The sequence below is a fragment of the Prinia subflava genome, chromosome 1 (assembly GCF_021018805.1).
Source record: "Prinia subflava isolate CZ2003 ecotype Zambia chromosome 1, Cam_Psub_1.2, whole genome shotgun sequence".
NCBI classification, from domain to species: domain Eukaryota; kingdom Metazoa; phylum Chordata; class Aves; order Passeriformes; family Cisticolidae; genus Prinia; species Prinia subflava.
In genome coordinates, this window is record NC_086247.1 from 100295141 (window position 1) to 100314557 (window position 19417).

Below are 19417 nucleotides of genomic sequence, written 5' to 3' on the forward strand. Positions count from 1 at the left end.
TATCTTGTCTTATCATTTGTTAGAACTATGTTCTCTTCCCATTCCCTCTGAATTATGTAGTGAAAACATAAGAATTTATATTTGAACTTTCACAGGTTGTCTGTGGAGATCCAAACATCTCCTGTTATAGAAAGTTGAAAAGATAGAAAATTTTGTAGCTCAAGTAATTCTATACAAGGTCTTTGAAAATACTCAAAATTAATGTACTTACTTTCCCTTTTGATATTGAATTATGATCTTGGATATTTTACTGTTTTGTCTATCTTTTACAGAAGTAATCAAATCAAATACCACATCTGTTAATTTTTTGACTTTGGTAAATCATCCAAGAAGAGAAAGTTATCAACTCTAAATTCTCTTTTATGAAATATTTAGAATAACCTACCTTTCTTTTAGGAGACAATTAAGTTGATTTTGATACTAGAATTGAGAATCAAAAGTTCTTTCTCTCCCCTTGTTCTATCTTTTGCAAGTCTCTAAGCCCTTAGTCTACATAGTCTTGCAAAAATTTGAGGAAAAGCTAAGTTCCTTGTTTTAAAGTAAAGCCACAGAGGAAGTTCAATCCAGATTCACAGTCTTGTTTGGGCACGTGACTGGCTTTGATGAAAATAGAAGCTGTTTTCCCAAATAGTTAGTAAGTTCGGGTGGAAGTGACCTGTCCAGAGCAGCCAGTGACAGCTCACAGCCATACATTCGCATCTATCAGCTTCCAGGCCTCAGCCAATCTTCTCTTTACCCCACACACCATCTCCTAGCTGCTAGAACTTTGTTTTCACCTGATTTTCCTGCAGCATTGGGATTCACTGAGACTTGCTCTCAATAGGTGAGGTCAGGAGTGAGGTGGTTGTCACTTAGCAGTCCAAGGGCTGAATTCACCACAGCGGTCCAAAGGAAAGAAAAGCAATGGAGTTAAATGTATTATTATGCCTCTTTAATGAATGTTATAAGATAAAACCAAGTGGAAACAAATCTTGTAAGAATGGCCATTTTAATAGAAATACATTATATAGGATACCAAAAATACTATGCTTTTACCAAAAATGTCACTATAACTGTAGTTTTATGATCTGCTGCATCTATTTTCAAGCCCTAAATCCATTTATTTAGGCATTCAGTTCTGTCAGTACTGCTTTTGTAGGTGTTGTTATCTAGAAGGAATTTTCTCTTTTGAAACTTTTGAATTGTGATATTTGATATTTGTGATAACTTTGAGACTTTTGAATTGTGATATCTGTTAAAAGATATTATTTAAATGTGTATGTTGTACTAGTTTTTACAGGACAGTAACATATAGGAATAGGGAATGAAGGTGCCCAAGGATGCCAGATAAAAATGCTCTTATATGAACTGTTAGGATGCTGCAATGGGTTATTTAGAATTTTTGAAACCAGTTCCAGACGTTTTTATTGGAATGGAAAGATAAAACAAAGGTCTTTGTTACTCAGTGCTGTTTCCAGTGACATGAGTTCAAATAATTCTAATCTGACTGTCCCTTATCCTGAAAAATCTGAAAAGTCCATTATTTTCCTAAGCTTTCACAGCATTGCATATCCTATGATAGTAGTTTTTACAGAATTCAAATAAATTGATCTAACTTTTGTTTTTTGGTTTTTGTTTGTTTGTTTCTTTCCTCTGGGTCAGCCTGAGGCCATCATTCAGCTGCACTAATTCTGTAAAGAAGTACTGAATAAAGGCTTACATTTTCTGTGCCGTAGGTGCAGTAGGCACCTCACTAACTTTCTGGTTTTACATAAAAGATGGAACTTTTTATTAAGGTTGGCTTTATCGCAAACTGAAAACATACTTCTATATGTAATTGTTAGATTCTGATGAGGTTTATGTTTTGCTGGCTGCCTTTCCAAAGAGAAAAACATGGCATATTTTCTGTGTTGATATATTTACAATGCTTAAAAATGATTTGTGTTTACACAGTCAGTGCCCATGTAGTCTGTGTTAGCTTCCTGTCATATGAAAGAGGAAACAAACCATTTTAAAATAATCTCTTTTTGGCACCTGAAAGAAGCAGAGTGAATAGAACCCTTTTCCTTTCAGCTTGAAATAGTTATCTGAGTTGGTAAACATTGTAGTTATCTTGAATCATTAGGCAGACCAAATCTGCATGCTGGATGCTTCATCTATAGATGTTATTTGATTCTTGTTTCTAGGATGTTACATGGATATCAGTACAACATTTAATAATTCTAAAATATTCAAAACCTCTTGGAAACTGGAATTGATAGAGAAATCAGTCACTTTTTTATGATTTGCACTTTTTTCTTACAATTCCTGTAATACTTTCAGGAAATATCTATTTTAGGTTTCAGTAAAATTCTGACAGAATTGGAAAATGGGTCATATATAGCTATTTTTATGTGAGGCAAATTTATCTTTTGCCTACATGGACATTTAGTGTTTTTTATTCATTTTTCTACCTTCCAGCCTTCTGCCATTTCTCATATAATCTTCCACATCTAGATTTGCCTTTTTGAGTAGCAATAGTCTTACCAAATGTTCATGTACACTGCTGCTATCATGCAATAGCAAAAAGCTAAACTTGCTTAAATATCAGGAGAAAGAGCAGCATGTCTTCAAAAACATGATAACCAGTATAGTCAATTTCTACATTATACAATGTCAGCACATTTTTACAGCCATCAAAGTTTGTGGGAATCTTTCACCTGCTTTCAGGAGTCTTAGATCATATTCTCTGTTTACCCTAAGCCTAACCCTTTCCCAAACCATGTTTTTTCTATAGTCTTCAGGTTGTTTCAGGAGCAGACCAACACAAAAACTGAAACCAAATTTTGAGCAATGGCCTTCTAAAAGACTGTATATCTGCCCATTGGAAGCAGCAAATTATTATCACCCTGTAACACTGGTGACAACCAATCCATTTAACAGTACTCAGAAATAATGAGCATTTTTTGCAGCCGAGTAAGGAAAAAAACTATGCCAAATTGCAGATGTGAAAGAAAACATTTATATGTGGTCTCTGTGTTCTGCGTAAGCTGCAGTACATTTTGAAAGAGAGTACCAATGGCAACATTGCAACAATTTTGGACTATGTACAGTTTTCATCTGTTCAATGAACTTCCACCATTACTGAGGGGAGATCTGTAAGGAGTTCAAGAAAATTACAGATTCTAGTTCTTGGTGACCAGAATTGCAATTAGAAGATTTTTCATGTGCACCTTATTGTGTGATTTGCTTCATGGTAAATCACCTGCATATTTTGGTTTTAAAATCTATTTGTCTTAAGACAAACAACTCATGACTGCAGGCTCTTGTTTATAGTTCTGTCCAGTAAGAAATTAATTGCACCTTTAGTCTGCAAAGCAGAAGCTTTATGTTGAAGACCCTAGAGAGCACTGTGAAGAGTGGCATCAGAATTTTCACGCTTTAATTTCACCCAAGTTAGGGTGTGCTTGTTTAGATCCTGTTTTCCAGTTGAAAAGGTTTGGTTTGACTGACATTTTGACTTTTTCACTGAAACAACATGCAGGTTCTAGGCTTGTGCAGAGGCTTTTGATGCACTATTCCAGTAAAAAAATAATCTCCAGAACTTAAGGTGATATAGATCTTCCTGATAAATAATAGCCAGAATACACCTTGGAGCTATCCGTGGAGCATGGCCAGAGCTGTGCTGGTATTCATTAATTTCTCAAACTTTTTCATTCTGAAGACCAGCAATTTTCCCTGACATGAGAGCTCTGAGATTCCTCCTAGTTACCCTTAGATCCTGAATCGCTTCCAGCCACTGCTAGCACAGAGAAATGCAGTCTCTTGTATTACCTTCGCTCTTGTTGGTTATGTATGCTGCATTTTATTTCTGCATGTTTGTGATCTGTGCCTGGTTTGCTTTATGAGGTGCTATGAGATGCCATTTTGAGTTTTCAGGTGTGAAATACCCATATCCTACAGCTAAAAGTATTTCTCTTATATATGCTTTTCACTGTTTTTATGTAATGTGTTTTTAAACTTGAGTTCTAGATACTTAGGCTGTCTTTCAGCATCATATGAAAATGTTTGTCTAAATACAGGTGTAGAAGTACTTGCACTCAAGTTTCAGAAAATACAAATTGTTGTCATATAGCATGAGAAGTACAGTGTGGAGACCTTGCAGTGTCTCCCAGCACAGGCTATTTGGGCAACACATACACAAAACCTGCTCAGGTCTGATGGTTAATGCAAAATGATGACTTATGAGGTGCAGCACAGCACTGGATTTTTTGGGTTTTGGCCAATTCCTGAAAAAATTCCCAAGGGCAGCTCTGCAACACATTTACCTTCAGTACAAATAGTCCTATTAGGATGTACATATCAGGTCTGTAATAGTCATATCTGGACTCTGCATCCACTCTAACGTGAAATGCAGGAGAAGAGGAAATTAGTCCCGGGCAGGTCAATAAGGAGAAGAGCTAGAGCTTGTAGGCTGAGATAAACCTGTCCTGATGCAGTGTGGAAGCACAGGGGAGCAGTTGTAACAAATTTCTTTGTGCTCTGATTCTGAGGAAACATTGCAGAAACTTTTGGATTATATATGCGTGGAGCCAGATTGGGGTTGGCAGGTTATTAGTTTTGAGCTGAAACACAAATGATTGTGCTCCTCCAGGAGCCAGCTCTGGATGAAATTAAGTAAGATTTGTCTGGAGCCCCATACCTGATAGGCTCTTTCAGATTCTATGTTTCTTGCATCCATGCTTGGGTAAGGTACCCATCCTAATGTGAAAGGCGAGCAATCAGAAATGTTGGTAGAGCATGTGCATTCACGGGCAATAGCACTCAATAAGTGTCAACAGGTATGGTTTTTTTAATCCAGAGTGTTATCTCCACTCAACTACTGCTGCTGTAATACTAGAACTTAACACACCACTGATATATATGAATTTTAGGATTTTTTCTAGCACCTTCCTTTGTTTCACATATATTATGAGGTCATAGAAAAAAAGACTTAGTTGAAATGAATATACACAATGGGATAGAATTAAGGTTGCTGTGGGAATGTCAACTCTGAATTTCCTGCTTTTGTTGTTATCAAACTATGGAATGAAATATTTCATTAGTCTTAGGTTTTAAACATTCTTTAACATAACTAAAATAATTTGTTAAACTTAATCCTTTAGACACAGGTGCCCCTGTAACACTCAACTTTTATATGTGCACAGTAGTATAAAGGGTAACATCGTACTGAGCTGTAACTGAACCTGGACCCAAGAAATAGATTGTTACTTTTGCTGGGGAAAATAGGTGGTCAGCTGTAACAGAATTTCAGAATGCTAGAGGACTATAAATATTTACAATTTAAAATTACAGAATAAAAAAAAAATTAGTTGCTGTGGGAAACTTTTGATTATTTGTTTGGTTGTTGTTTGTGAGGTGTTTGGGGTTTGGTTGGTTGGTTGGGTTTTTTGGTGTGGTACTGGTATAGATTTCCTTGCCTGAAATAAAAATGTGTGAAAATTGTCTAGCAAGGACCTAGCCAATTTCTTTGGCTGTTGTAATTTTTCTGTTTCTATAGTGCTTTACTGTACAACAGGGTTCTTATGTGGCTGCAAAAATAGGTAATGTAACTATTTATGGGCAACACAAACAACATTCATCTGTAGTACTAATATACTTTCTTTTAAATTCTGTGGATCTTTCTTATCCATAATGAAATGTGTTCATTGATGGAGTTTAGGACAAGAAATATGTGTCACATTCCATCAGAATATAGAGGGAGCAACAGCTTTCATGTAGTAAATGGACCTCACTGGAAACATAGAATTAAAAAAGACAAAGCCAAAACCCTCCTAAAGGAAAGCAAAAGTGTCTATTTAATGCAGACTGCATGATTTGTCTGGTTTTTTGTTTGTGCTTGTATCTCCAGGTATTCAGTATAGATTTTGGGTGATTTGGGCTTCTCCAAATACCAAGGATCAGATCTGGCCTTAGGAAAGTAGTCAGTAGTGACTGACTTTGGTAGGACTAGGGGTTTTACCCAAAAGAGTTATTCTGAAATTCAGGTAGTGTGATAGTTGTATCAGTTGATATTATACATAAGTATGCAGGTTTTGGCCCACAGTAAATGAAATAAGTATAAGTACCAGTGAGTGTTTTTCTAGTTTCTCAATTGCTTTTAGACTTTCCTTTCTCATATAGGGAAATTTGACCCTGACTTGTGGAAGCAGGCTAACTTATCTGGCATAACCCCTTTTTCTGAAAAAGGGTGGTCAGTCTTCATATCAGAAAAATCAGCTTGTGGTTGGGATCAGTTTTACAGTGGTTCTCCTGGAAAGCGATTGGTCTGCTCTCATGTGGTTGTACTTAAGGCTGAAAGGGACTCAAGCCCCAGCATAGAGGGAGGCTCTCACAGTGAGCAGTTACTGAAACTTTCCTTGAAACTGCTTCTACTCTCACATCTTTCTGTTATGTACAAAAGGTGTAGCGACCTCAGGGAGAGTTGCTTGAGATCACATAATGGCTAAGTTTTAAATTTCTGGCCAACAAGGGAATGCATTTGTTTTTTGTTTCTCAGAGCAATTAACAGCATTAATTTTTGCCTTTAAGTTTGGGAGATGATGTGTTTCTCTTACATTGAGATAAGAGCTGAGTTGATCTTGTTTACATAGATGTACATTGGAAAGAATTTCTGGTGTTAATTCAGGAATGAATGCTAGCCTTGACTTTGTAAACAACTATTGAAATAACTGAGTGTTTAATACTTTAGCTTTTTGTTTGTTTATTTATTTATTTATTTCCATTTCGGACTCTTTTGTGTATCCAGGTATGTGCCCTCTAGATCCTTCCCTTTGCAGGAGATTTTTCATGGTGAATTATGATAGGACAAATTTCAATTTCTCTGAAGTTCATGCTACTTGAATTTTGCGTCACATGGAGCCATAGCAGTAGCTGGCAAAACTGTGTGTTCAGAAACATATTTTCAAAGATAATCTGTTTTCTTTGTTCAGTGGAAAGGGGTTAAAAGAATCCCGTGTTGCACTCTCTGTGCTCATGATCTCTACCTGTAGACAAGGTGAGAAGCAGAGCCCAAGGTTAAGTAGCATCTGTTGTTTCATCTCATCTCCAAACAGCAAGACAAAATTTCAGGGGAAAGAAATGTTTTCTTTCTCTGAATGTACCTTTATTGTAACATTTCAGAAAGTATTTGCAGGTTGGTTACTCAAGGTGAATGTACCATGTTATGTACAAAACACTTGTGCAATGGTTAAAACAGCCCGAGATCTAAGGCAGAACTTTCATCAGCCAAAGAGGATCACAGCAGAATAGTGGGAAATATTTTTTTCACTCATGCAGTGAGAAAGGAGTCCTATTTCTTCCCACTTCTCCATATATAAACTCTGGTTATGCTCTGTCATAGTCACCTCATCCATGTAAGATCAATTAAGAATAGTTAGGTAGTCCATAACTGTGTGTGGACTTTTAAGTATAAGGGACTTTATTTTCTAGGTAAACTTCCCCTAAAGGAGCATAACCTTTATAGTAACAGCCTGGGTGTAACTAACAGGAGCAAAGCTTTGCTACTGAGGTTGCATACCAAATAATAAAAAGAACATCTTTTTCATACCTGAAATGATGGTCACACTTTCAGCTGCGGAAACCAGCAGAGACAGGGGTTTGGATATATTTGTTACACATACTATGAGGAAGATTTTTCCTTTGTACTTATCTTTTTTTTTATTTACAATTCAATCATTTGCCTTGTATTTGGGAAGGCAACTAATACACACATATTTGTGTGATGGTTTGCTATGATGCAAAGTTCCAGTAGTCTCAACTACTTCCAAGAGCATTTTGGGAGCAGAAGCCTACTTTCAGGACTCAATTAAGACATCCTTCACTAGCCTTGTCTTTTGCATACAGGGCATTATATCATGATCAAGCTGTCTGGCCATCTCTCTATCTGTCTACCTCTCCAAATCAAATCTCTGCAAATGTGCATGTAGACCTAGCTAGAAAAACATGTTGTTTTCTCAGGCAAAACCTTCAGGTTTTGATTGGCTGCTGTATCAGTAGACTGGAATACTTACAGCTCTCCTTGGAGGCCTTCTATAAAACTGCAGGTGTTCAGCTTTAGCAAATAGTTCTTATTATATGGATAGACTTTTGGCAGCTAGTAATGATGTTTCCTGAAATTGAAAAATTATTTTCTACCTTACATGCTGGTTTTACATTACTGGAATGTTGGAGGGGGAACCAAATACCTCTCATCCAGTAGTACTGAGACTGTTTTTGTTAGTTGTATATATTTTCTGATTTGTATATTTTATACTGGAGTGCAAGTTTTTTCCTTAACTGTTGTGGTGAGATTTGAAATCTTTTCCAGCAAAAGTAAAATTTTGAGGAATTAAGGAAGTGTCTGCCAACTGAGGTTTATCCTCCTTTATACAGAACTAGCAACTGGCTTGCAGTCAGTGTACTACCAAACCCAGAGGTGAGGGGGTATTGTAAAGCATTTAAAAATATTGAGCATTATAATAGAATCCTTTTAGAAGCTTTCCTTTCTTTTTTGTATCACTGAGTAAGGCATATAGAAAGATTTTATGACTATATATTTAAGCCATTTCGTGCCACCGTCATATAGTGCTGGAATGAAATGATGGATCATTTTGTTACAAACACTCTTTTGGACAATGAGATTGATGGCATGCAATATGACTTCTGGGGAATTGTAGTTTAATTGCAGGGAGTTAAACAACTTATTAGAATTATTACAGTTTGCATTGTATTTAGTTATCCAAATGCTTGACTGGATAACTTGGCGCTCACATTTTCTTTAATAAGTCTATTTGACCTTTACAGTGCTGAATCAGTACCTGAAGCCTGGTGGCTCAAGATTCTCCTCTCCTAATTTTTATTTATTTCCAAAATAATACCTTGTTGAAGTAGGATTATTTGAGTGTTTTAAGTATACAATGTTGAGTCTCAATGTACAAAACTGAGTCTCTTCTAGACACTGTAGGCATGTTTCAAGCTTATCAAGTCAGAAAGCTTCCTCAGGGAAAGCACTGAATCTTTAAAAAGGAGGGCTGGGAAGTTGTCAGGTTTTTTTTTTTTTTTTTTTTTTTTTTTTTTTTTTTTTTTTTTTTTTGTGTGTGTGTGTGTGTTTGTGTGGTTTTTTGTCTTTTTTTTGGTTGTGCGGGTTTTTTTTGTTTTGTTTTGGTTTGGTTTTGTTTTTGTTTTTTGTGAAAAAAACCTACTGAATACAAAATAAACTGGAATTTCTGACTTCAATAAGTAGGAGCTGTGCAAGCCCACTCAGCATGCCCAGAAGACCATGCAAGTTCTGGAAGGGAGTACAAGGATGAAAGGGGTTTTTAAATAATTATGTTTATTTTTATTGATTTGCTCTGTCTTTGAGTATATAGTTATTTTGTTTGTCAAATGTAGTCCAGGAAAAAACCTCTATGCTTTGCCTGCTGTGTGTCTGAAACCTTCACATAAGGAAGGAGACACCAAGTGCAGCTATTAAGTGTTAATCTCAAGCTCTTACATAATTTTATCTGATGCTAAGCCACAATGCTACAGACACGAGTTGTTGCTGGTGGCATGAGTGTATGGCCATATTTCCATAAAGGTTCCTCTTTGTCTCCTTACCTGTATTCCCTCTCATGTTTCTCACACCCATTTGCTCAGAGTTCTCCAGCTTGTTTCATCAGATGAAAGTATCATTTTCAAAGGCTTTGGCTTCTTGCATCCACGTCAGCATTGCAGATCAGAATGTGACAGGGCATACCTAGTTGCATAGTTCCTTTAGGCCTGAGGCAGTAGCACTGCAAAATGTTAGGGAGACCACCCTTTCATATCACACCATACACCACTTGAAAGTGAAAGGTTTGTTGATGTAATCCTATTTTCAATCTATAGAGGTCACCTGTAACGCACTGCTCTGAGGATAAATGCCTAGTACTCTTTGATGTTAGAAGTTTCTTTTTTTAAGGCAGGTTTAATGATATTTTGTTTTGCTAGGACACTGTGTTGAAAATTTTGAAGAGTTCAGCTGCTTTTAAACTGGTATTAACCTTTGTTAACAATCCTTTCCAAACTGATATTTTCATTATTTCAATATGCTTCAAAATTTTTTGGTTTTGGAAGAACTGAAAATTTTGAGGTAACCTATGATGCAAGATGTGGTAACTAGCTTCTAGGTGAAAGTACACTAAACCAAATGTATATTCCTTTGGTAATCGGTGACAAAGATAATATTAATTTTACTTGCAGAAGGATTGCATACTGCCAGTACAGCATAGAGGAATGAAATGTAAACTTTAGTTTATGATACAGTACTTAAACCGTTGTGAAACTGTTCATTCAGGATCATTTTTTCTCTCTTTACTATTTACTATCTCTCACTATTGTTATGTATAGGCCATACTGGTTTTCCCCAGTAAAAGGGTAGAATTTTATTTCACAGATTAGCTCCACCTACTTTTGCTAGGGTGGGCTTTTTTTCTTCATAATCCTGACTGATATCAGTAGATGCAGGTTGGCAAAGGCTTGCTGTAGCCCAGATGGGCTTTTGGGTATGCTTGAGGACTTGGCACAGTATAGCAGGAATTTCTTATCCATAACCCTGCGTTGGTAGCAGAACAAACCACTCCACCTGTAAATTGTTCAGCAGACAACTTTTGCAGTTGCTAGAGCTGCACATGAATGTTAAATACTTCCCGGAACTGGGCTCCCTGCTTGCCTAGTGCAGCAGCAGTTACAAGCAAAGAACTGCTGCAGCAGCAGTTCTTTGCTTGTAACTGCTCTGTTTCCTGACCCAAGCAGTCATGTGGGGAGTTCAAGTTAGGTTAACAAGAGCAGGCTGACATAGAAAAGGCTTAATTTCACTAGATTCTACACTGAATCCTGTCTTTTATTGTTAATGCCCTTTTGTTAATTTTTGTTTCTTTGTTTCATCTGCCATAGAGTTCAGCTGGCAGCAGGGAGAGTTTCCTGAGCTGACTTGGCCTGGTAAATGGTATTTAAAGGCTTGCTGCTTCAGGAGGAACCCACTTTCCAGGGCTCTGTCACTTTCCTTCTTTTGATTTTTGTGTTCAGTCCCCTCCTTACCATTCTGCACATATGGTATGCACAGTTGCAATGACTTGCATCTGTCCAGAAGTGTGACTTTCTTAGAGCTGATTCTCCTGTTCCTTTGTGCCTGAGCCAAAAAAGGACTGTGTTTTACACAAGGCTGCCAGCACCCTTCTCCCAAGAGAACATGTGTGGTCCCTCACATTCATCTGAATTCCCACTAACCCCTAAGATCAAGAATGTTTAGACTTCTTCCTGTCTCTGGTGGCCACCATTATCAAAATGACTTTGTCTGCCCAGAAAGTTAAAACTCACTTCCAGTTCTATCAATGATAAACTATGGAAAACATCAGTGTCATACATTGTGTTTAACACGAGAAGCTGTTTGACACAGTGTATCCTTGAAATGTTTATAGTGAGTAAGCAAAACTTTGAATTCATTTAATAAAACCTCCCTTTAACCTCAGAAATGGAGCCTGTACAATGAAGTTTTATCTCTCTCAATGATGTTCACTCATATTTGAAGGGCCAAGCACTACATAATAAATGTAGGCAAGGATACTCTCTCCATTTTGTTATATCCTTTCATTGAATTCTCATAACACTGAGGTCAGCTGGTATTCCTGCCCTCTGCATTTCACTCCCAATGGCTCCTGTCTCTGAGGACAGTACAAGGGACAGGAAGAAGAAAGTAGAATATATTTCAAACTGATTTTCCTTAGGAGGTGGTTTATTACCTGCTTACTTGCCGTCCTTGTTGGCTATTCGTGTTGTTTCTTTGAGAAAGAACTTTTATTTGATAGCTCTTAACATTGTCTTGTCTGTGAGCATCTTGAAGCTTGTTTAAGATACAAAGCAGTATGAGATGTGATGTTTTGTGACTTGAGATTGTGAGAAGGAAAGCTGCTCAGCAGCTCTGGAGACTACTAGGGAAGCCAAAATGGTTTTAAGAGAATGTGGCAAAGCAGAATTTTCTCAGTCCTAATTTCACCTTACTGATACATGCCATTATCCCTCCCTGAGCTTTTGCTAAAAGGGTAAGTGGGCCACTAGATGGCCAAAATTTCTATGACAAACATCCTTAGATGCAGCTGAACTGATATTGATGGCAGTTGCTCCAGTGCTCCTTTCAGCCTGCATTCCAACCACTGGAAAAATAGCTTTAAATAAATACTACTCAAACATTCATAATTTTGATGTTTAGCAGTTCTCTATAATAGTAGCTTAACAGAGCATGCCAAAGAACATTAGAAGACCTTAAAAGAGGTCCCTAATGTTCTCTAATAGGGAACATTAATGGACTTCTTCCTCTCACTTTATCCCAAGCTACCAGGAGAGGCAGCAAAAGAATACTTTAGCATGCTTTTATATGGGGGTGTCACATGAAGTGGGATTGATTCACTTGCATTGAAGAAGCTCCAGATGGAAGTCGCAGGCCAAAATTTGGCATGAGAATATACTGGAAAAGTGTCTCCACATATTTGTCCTCTGTACAACCAGACATTCTTCTGTTGGCCACTGCATGAACTGAACTGTATGGACTTTTGATTTTACTTGGTCCAGACATTCCTAGTTCTTAACATGCACTCCATGTGAAAAAAAAAAAATGGATCATTGAATAAAACCCACGGCCTTGTCTTAGGTGAAAATTTGCTCATCAGTTTAAACAAATTAGCTTGTGCCTTCATCGTTTCACTTTTTTAGCCAGATTTTTTAACGGAATTAACTATGTAACACATGTATGATTTCATTTGCTCCTTACAGTCCTCCTCTCAGGCCATAATTCTTGATTTCTCCTAATTAGTTGCTGTGGAAATGATTATGTCATAAACACAAACAATAGGAATATAAGGAGCAGATGAATTCTTAAGAAGCAAAGATTTGTTTTCCTGTAACTGACAAAAAAAACCCAACAAAACCCAAAAACCAAACTAACACAACAAACCAAAAACAAAACCAAACCAACAACCCAAAGGAGAGGCATTGTAATACTTTCTGCATTGTCTTTCATCTCAGTACTTCTCAAGTATTAATACATTAAAGATTTTTGAAAAGCTGCTGAAGAAATGGTGTTGAAACCTTCCATCTTAGCTGTCCTTGGTAACTCGTGATCAAATCATTGTTGCTTGCAACTGAAACTAAGCTTTATTGCAAACTGAGCCTTTGCTCTTAGAGCTGTCTGGGTTCTTCCCAATGTACACATCATCACTAGTTATAGAGATCCTGTTGACCAAGTTATTTACACCTGTGCAGTCCAATTTGCATCAAGGCTCGTTTTATCCCTCTGCGTTCAGATTCTTTGCCTTTTACACTTTCACTAATGTTTTGTCATTGTTTCCTCACATTATGTGAAAGAACAGTAAATAACTGTATCAATGGAATACAAGGTGGAATGGAATCTGCAGCTGTATCAATCTCAGCTATGTTCTGCATAGGGTGAAAAAAAAAATCTTTTTTTGCCTCTGAAGTCAGCATATGTTGCTATGTATCCTCTGGGGAAGGAAATCCATTACTCTATTCAAGCCCCCTCTATAGCAATGTTCCCATTAAGTGCTCAGAATGGGGCTTCTATTGAATATAGGCCATGTGAATTCACATGTGGTTTTCACCAAGGGAGAAGCTCATTGAGTCAGAAGATGCCTTTTTGCACAGTCACTTTCCAGAGTTTTGCTATATTTTTGGCATTCACCACACCTCTGTCATGTGAGTATTTATAACTGGTGCCTTTTACAGATGGAAAATCCAAGGCACAGAGAGATTATATGACTTTTCTAAAAGAGTACAGTTGGTTAATGGCAGAGTGAATACAGAGCTCAGGATTTCCGACTCTGTCTCCTAGACTCCACAAAACATTTCTAGAGCAATATTGAAGTGATGTAATGTGTAAACAGAATTGTTTCCAAACAAAAATATCTGTCAGGTTGCATTAAATATCTACAACAGCTCTTTAAACATGCAAGAACAGATTGACTTTTAATGTATGTAGTCTTTTCTCTAGTGATGAGAGGGAAGACATGCTTAAGTGTTAAAATATTTAGATCTCCCATTGATAAAAAAATGTAGATATTATCCTTCTCTCAGCTGTGGAATAGGAAATCTAGATGGCTCTTAGGCTTCCAGCTAAAAAGTTTTTTGAAACTGAAGCTGTAAGTGCAAATTAGTAAGCAGGACATTATTGTCAGCTGACGGCATCTGTTGTTGGAACTACACATTAGTACATGTCCAGCATTGCCTTACAATATGCCAATGGCAACTTTATAGAACTCAAACACACGCAAAAAAGATATGTGAAGAAGGGCAAAATGCTTTTGCATAGTTTTCGTATTATTTACACGACTGGAATGTGTACAGCATACTACAGAGTGTAACAAGAGCAAATGCTGAACCACATCAAGCTGTTCCCTTGTCGTGCATGTCATTTAAATATCAAATCTATAAGGGCGTTTGCTGTGCTCTTCACACACAGAAAGACCACAACTAAGTGACTTAAAAGTATCCCATGAGTTTTTAAAAAATGCAGACAAACAACCCTCTTCTTTTTGATAATTGGAAATACATTGTTCCACTCTGTTGGTTCTGCAACATCTGGTGTTTTATAAAGCATTTTAAAATGTCATGTCCCTTTCCCATTTGCCCACACCCTTCCCACTGCACCTTAACCCCAGCATACCAAGAAACTTTAATTTGTAAGGAAATCTGTGGAAGATCTTGCAAAACAGAGTTAAGGAATCGTGTCTCTACAGATCTGGGCTATTACTTAAATTAACAAGGAAGCTGAGTCAGCAATATTACTGTATGGAAGATTTCCATGAGGAAAAGGAGCAAGATTCTGGATTCTGGAATCTTTCAGTGGAAAGGTGTTATTAAATGACTCTTGCAGATGAGATTACTTAGAACATTTTGCTTGGTAGTGTTAACTTCTTGGCATTAAGTATTCATAAAAAGATCACAAGGCAGTTTCTCAAGAATGAAAGACTGTAACCCCCTTGCCAGTCCTGGTATGTGTCCAATGTTTGACTTGTAAATTGAGTGTAGTTGCTTCACAGTTAGAAAGTTAGTGAACTTTGTAGTTTGTGCATCAGGATGAGCTTACAGGTTAAGGAGAGGATGAATGATAAGGCTGTTACTGGTACCATTTGTCCATGATCAGGGTGTTTTAACATTTTTCATGGGTGTTCTTGTCAGTCCATTGTAGCACAGAATGAATAGAATACCTTGAGATGTAGGATGTGAGTAAAGGCACAAATCTAATACTATAGAAATAATTGCTGAAAAATCCCTAAGCAAGGCATCTCCAAAAATATCATGAGTTGTGGGAGGTGATCTTGCATAATTTTAGCAATCATTTAGGCCTATGGTCTCAGCAGCTTGTATAGCCCCCATTTTCAATGAAGACAAAAGGAGTGGGGACACCTCTAGATGGCAGTTTATCCCACATGTCTGTGTGAGATTTGGTGCTCACTTTCCATCTGACTAAATTTGGGTGGGTTGGAACTCACCTTTATTACTCAGGACAGAGGAAGTTGCTTCCCAATACCATGAATTTAAAGTAAGACTTATTTCCTTACCTCTTGAAGTGCAGGAAGGAGGTTTCTTCTGTATACAAATCATGTGGGTTGAGGAAGAGTACAGTGAACAGTTTACTCGGTGAAGTTGCATTTTTCGTAAATTCATTGTAAGGTGTGTCAAATCCTAAAATAAAATGCATCTAGCTACAGTCAGAATGCTATGTTAAATTAATTATATTAGTTTCTTTTTACATAGCTGATGAAGATTGGCAAAATTTTATTCATAATGACAAGATATCATGTTGAAGTATGTTTTTAAAAGGAGAGTGGCACACACTATGCGTATGATTTCTGATCATAATCTTGGTGATTAGGATATTCAGTGTTCTTGTCCTCATGGTAATACTGGCACAGCACTTCTCTACCTACTGTAGAATAAAATTACTAAGTGCTATGAGTGTCCTAGACAAAAATTTCTTAAGAGGCTGAATAAAAGTGCAGTGTTTGAGAAGTCCTTTTCCAAGTTCTGTGTTGTCTTAGCTAGAATGTTAGGAGTATCCAAGGAGATGCACTGGGACCTTACATCATTAAACTTTTTCATGTCTGTTTTGCTGGAGCTTGTGATTGTCAGATATGTAGGGATGCATTTACCTGCTTTTCTCTCACTAAAGCAAGTAACAAGCAATGAAAACACAATACAGTAGCACTGTTTTAACATCGATTAGAAACCAGAACATCTGTTTTAAGCGCACAAATAAGCTTGTACCTGTATGCTGTCGTCTGCTCTTCTTTCTGTAACAGTTAATTCCTTAAGATTTTCCAGTTTGTGCTGCATTCAGACTTTCATTTTTCTAGCAACATAAACTCTTTATAAAGAGTTTTGTTTAAGTTAACAAAACAGAAATGACAGGGATTAATTTTACTCCCAGTAAATAAATTAAAGGGGAAATTTTTGGACTGGAAGATACATTTTTGCAAGTAAAGGCATAGTAAAACTGTTCATGGGTATATTTAGGCTGAAAGTTAGAGAGTGATGTAGAACATTTCCATAGGGGTAGTGGATACAAGCATTCTGGCTGTGACTGAGATTGATAGCTTGAAGAATGGGTTCATGGGGAAGTTTATGGTTTTGAAGTCCAAAGGCCTGGATACAGAAATTAAGGTAGAAAAGAACAGAGTGAAGTTTTCTTCTGAGAAGCCTTGGTCTTCTAAAGTCTTGGATAAAATTATGCTTTTTTAATGGTTTGTGGATATAAACTTTGCTAGCTGCAGTATTTTAAGAATCTGACAGTTTCTGCTCCTTAACCTTTATTCCTGTTTGTTGTGTTATCTTCTTCACTTGGTGAGTCACTCAGATGATTGTGATACCAGCAGTGTACCATCAGTATGGTAAGCTCAAATCCTGTTACTATGCAAACACTATTGCTGGAGCCCTAGAAGTTCAAGAAATAAAGGGAGACGGTGCATCCCTTTTGACCATCAGCCATGTGACCTTTTGTCTTCACATGGTTTAGTCCTTCTTCTATACATGACTTCCACTTGGGACTTTTTTGGCTTTTTTCCACTTTGTTTCAGTTAGCATTTATTTCACACATTGTTATGAGAAGCACTGGTTATGAAGATATGCAGCTCTTGTCATAACAGAAGCATTTTGTATGCACCTGCAGTTTGACGTTTGTGTTCAGGGAATAGTATAGAGTGAATAAAAAAACTGAGATAATTTAGGGGATTTTGGCTCCACCTGCTATAGAATTGTTGTATTTTTTGGACGAAGGGCGTTGTGGTTTTTTTGTTTGCTTGGATTTTTTGAGGTTAATTTTTTTGTGATTTTTTTCCCAAAAGCAATCTGAAGGTGTGTTTCTGGCATTAGGGAAAAGGTACAATGTAGATTACAATGCTATAAGCAGAGAAGAAAGGAAAATCTGTAAGATAGATGGCTACTATCATGGTGTAAATACCCTATTTTTAAATGCAAGGGGAAAAAGGTATTCCATATATAGTCTTCAAGCTGGAAGCTTCATGTTTGTAATAGTACCATGGCAATATGCAAGTATTAATCACTTCCTGTTTGCTGTTTCTAACAACAACATAAAAAAAAAATTCCTGTTCTCAAGAAGATTTATATTCTTGTTGCTTTTGATCCTCTTTCTTCAGATGCACCTATTCAGGTGCACTGAATTCCTTAAATCCACCCTAACCACCTCTGCTGCATCTGTGCAAATGAAAGGACCTGTAACCTGCTTGTACCTGACCCCTCGGAATGCCCCTGGTAGATGAAGCTGTTTGCCACTGTGCCCAATTGTCCCACCACCCCTTCATCACAAACTGGAGGCAGTAAAGGGGAGGGTGTCAGGGTGTGCTGCAGCTGTGCTCTGCTAGGTCTCAACCAGGTGCTCACAGAATTAGGGAGCTATAAATGGCTTCCTGATAGTGTTTACTAGCCTGCCTTTTCTGAGTAAAACTCTGCACAGGAGAGTGTCTGGTCTGATAGCGCTCACAAAAACAACAGATTTGGTATTGAAATTCTTCTTGCTGCTCATTGCAGTCAAATAGCTTTAGAAGGAGAATGAGCTAATACACAGCAATTACAGTGAAATTAAGAGTTCAGTCTCATGTATTCACATTAAGTGGAAAGACAAACAATTTAAGTCAACAATGCTTTCATAACAGAAAATATTGATACTTATGCTGATGGGAATTTTCTCTAATTGATCTTCTGCATCAAGGAACTGTTATTGGAAACTGATATGTCATACTTTCATACCATAGTGATTGTTACTTATTCTTTTACATCATGATGCCTGGGAGTAAAGGGTTCCCAAATGCACGTTAATGTTCATCTAACTTGTCAAGTAAGTTCTTTCATTATGTGGTGTGACTGGAAAATGATCTGTTGTAAGCTTTGCTTTAATTCAAGGAAATTTTAAAAAGTAGTTTCAATACTTCTTTTAATTAGTTTTACTATGTCATTTAGAGATTGTGTTTTTTGGGGGGAAGGGAAGGAGGTTGTTTTTGAGGGGAGACTTGCTTAGCAAGAGTAGTCGTGGTCTAGTTTTGTTGAAAACTGAGTGCCAAGAGGGGACTGAGTTGCAGTGAAGGAGCTTACAGTACAAGGTAAACTATGTTTCCATGGAATGTATCTTGTGATGAAAGCTTCTTTCTTAAGTACTCACTCTCTAAGTACACATTCTTTCCAGAAACTGTTGCTATTTTGTTCTTTGTCAGGTAATTACGAATTGCTCCTCAGAACAAACAAACAAACAAACAAACAAACAAACCACAAAAAACAAAACAAACAAACAACAAACAAGCAAAAAAGCCAAAACCAAACCAAAACAAGAAACCACACACACGCAAAAAACCGGAAAGTAAGAAAAGGCAAAAAAAGTGCCATACACCTACAGGAAAGCTTTTAAAATGTAGGTCCTGCTTAATCTGGTTTAATCTTTGTATATATAAATTCATATGTTTTTTGAGAGTTTGTTTTTGAAATTTGAAGCACTCTTTTGTATTTGTTTCTCTGAAACTTTTTGCAGCTCTTGTACTACGAGAAGAAAAAAACAATGCTGGCAGTGAGTTTTGGTATGTAAGTTAAAGACTTGCATGATTTTTTGCTGTGGTTCCTGGTTTTAACTGGCAAGCTATTGCTACCCTCATAGAACAGTGCCCTAAAAAAAACCTAACAAGTTTTCAAATGATGTTTGTGAATTCATTCCTGAGTTTAGATAGAATGCTTTATCTCCAAATGTGCAGTTACAGAACAATATAATTTTTCATGTAACATCCCCATTGCACAGAATAGTAATGAAATAAAGAGAAAAAGGAAGGGAAGATTTGGGAGAGGATGTGACTCAGGGATTCAGGATCCTACCAGATTGATAGAGCAG

General features: G+C 37.1%; 1 protein-coding gene across 7 annotated transcripts in view; it reads left to right on the top strand.

The window, feature by feature from the left end:
• The window catches only part of SUGCT (succinyl-CoA:glutarate-CoA transferase), a 327347-nt gene that overhangs the window by 207489 nt on the left and 100441 nt on the right, over positions 1 to 19417 (top strand). The window contains exon 13 of one of the 7 annotated variants that reach the window (XM_063405307.1): positions 19067 to 19112. The exons of the other annotated variants lie outside the window; for them this stretch is intronic. Coding sequence (XP_063261377.1) covers positions 19067 to 19112 — 46 coding nt within the window. The remainder of the gene's footprint in view (positions 1 to 19066; positions 19113 to 19417) is intronic. 7 annotated transcript variants of the gene reach the window in all.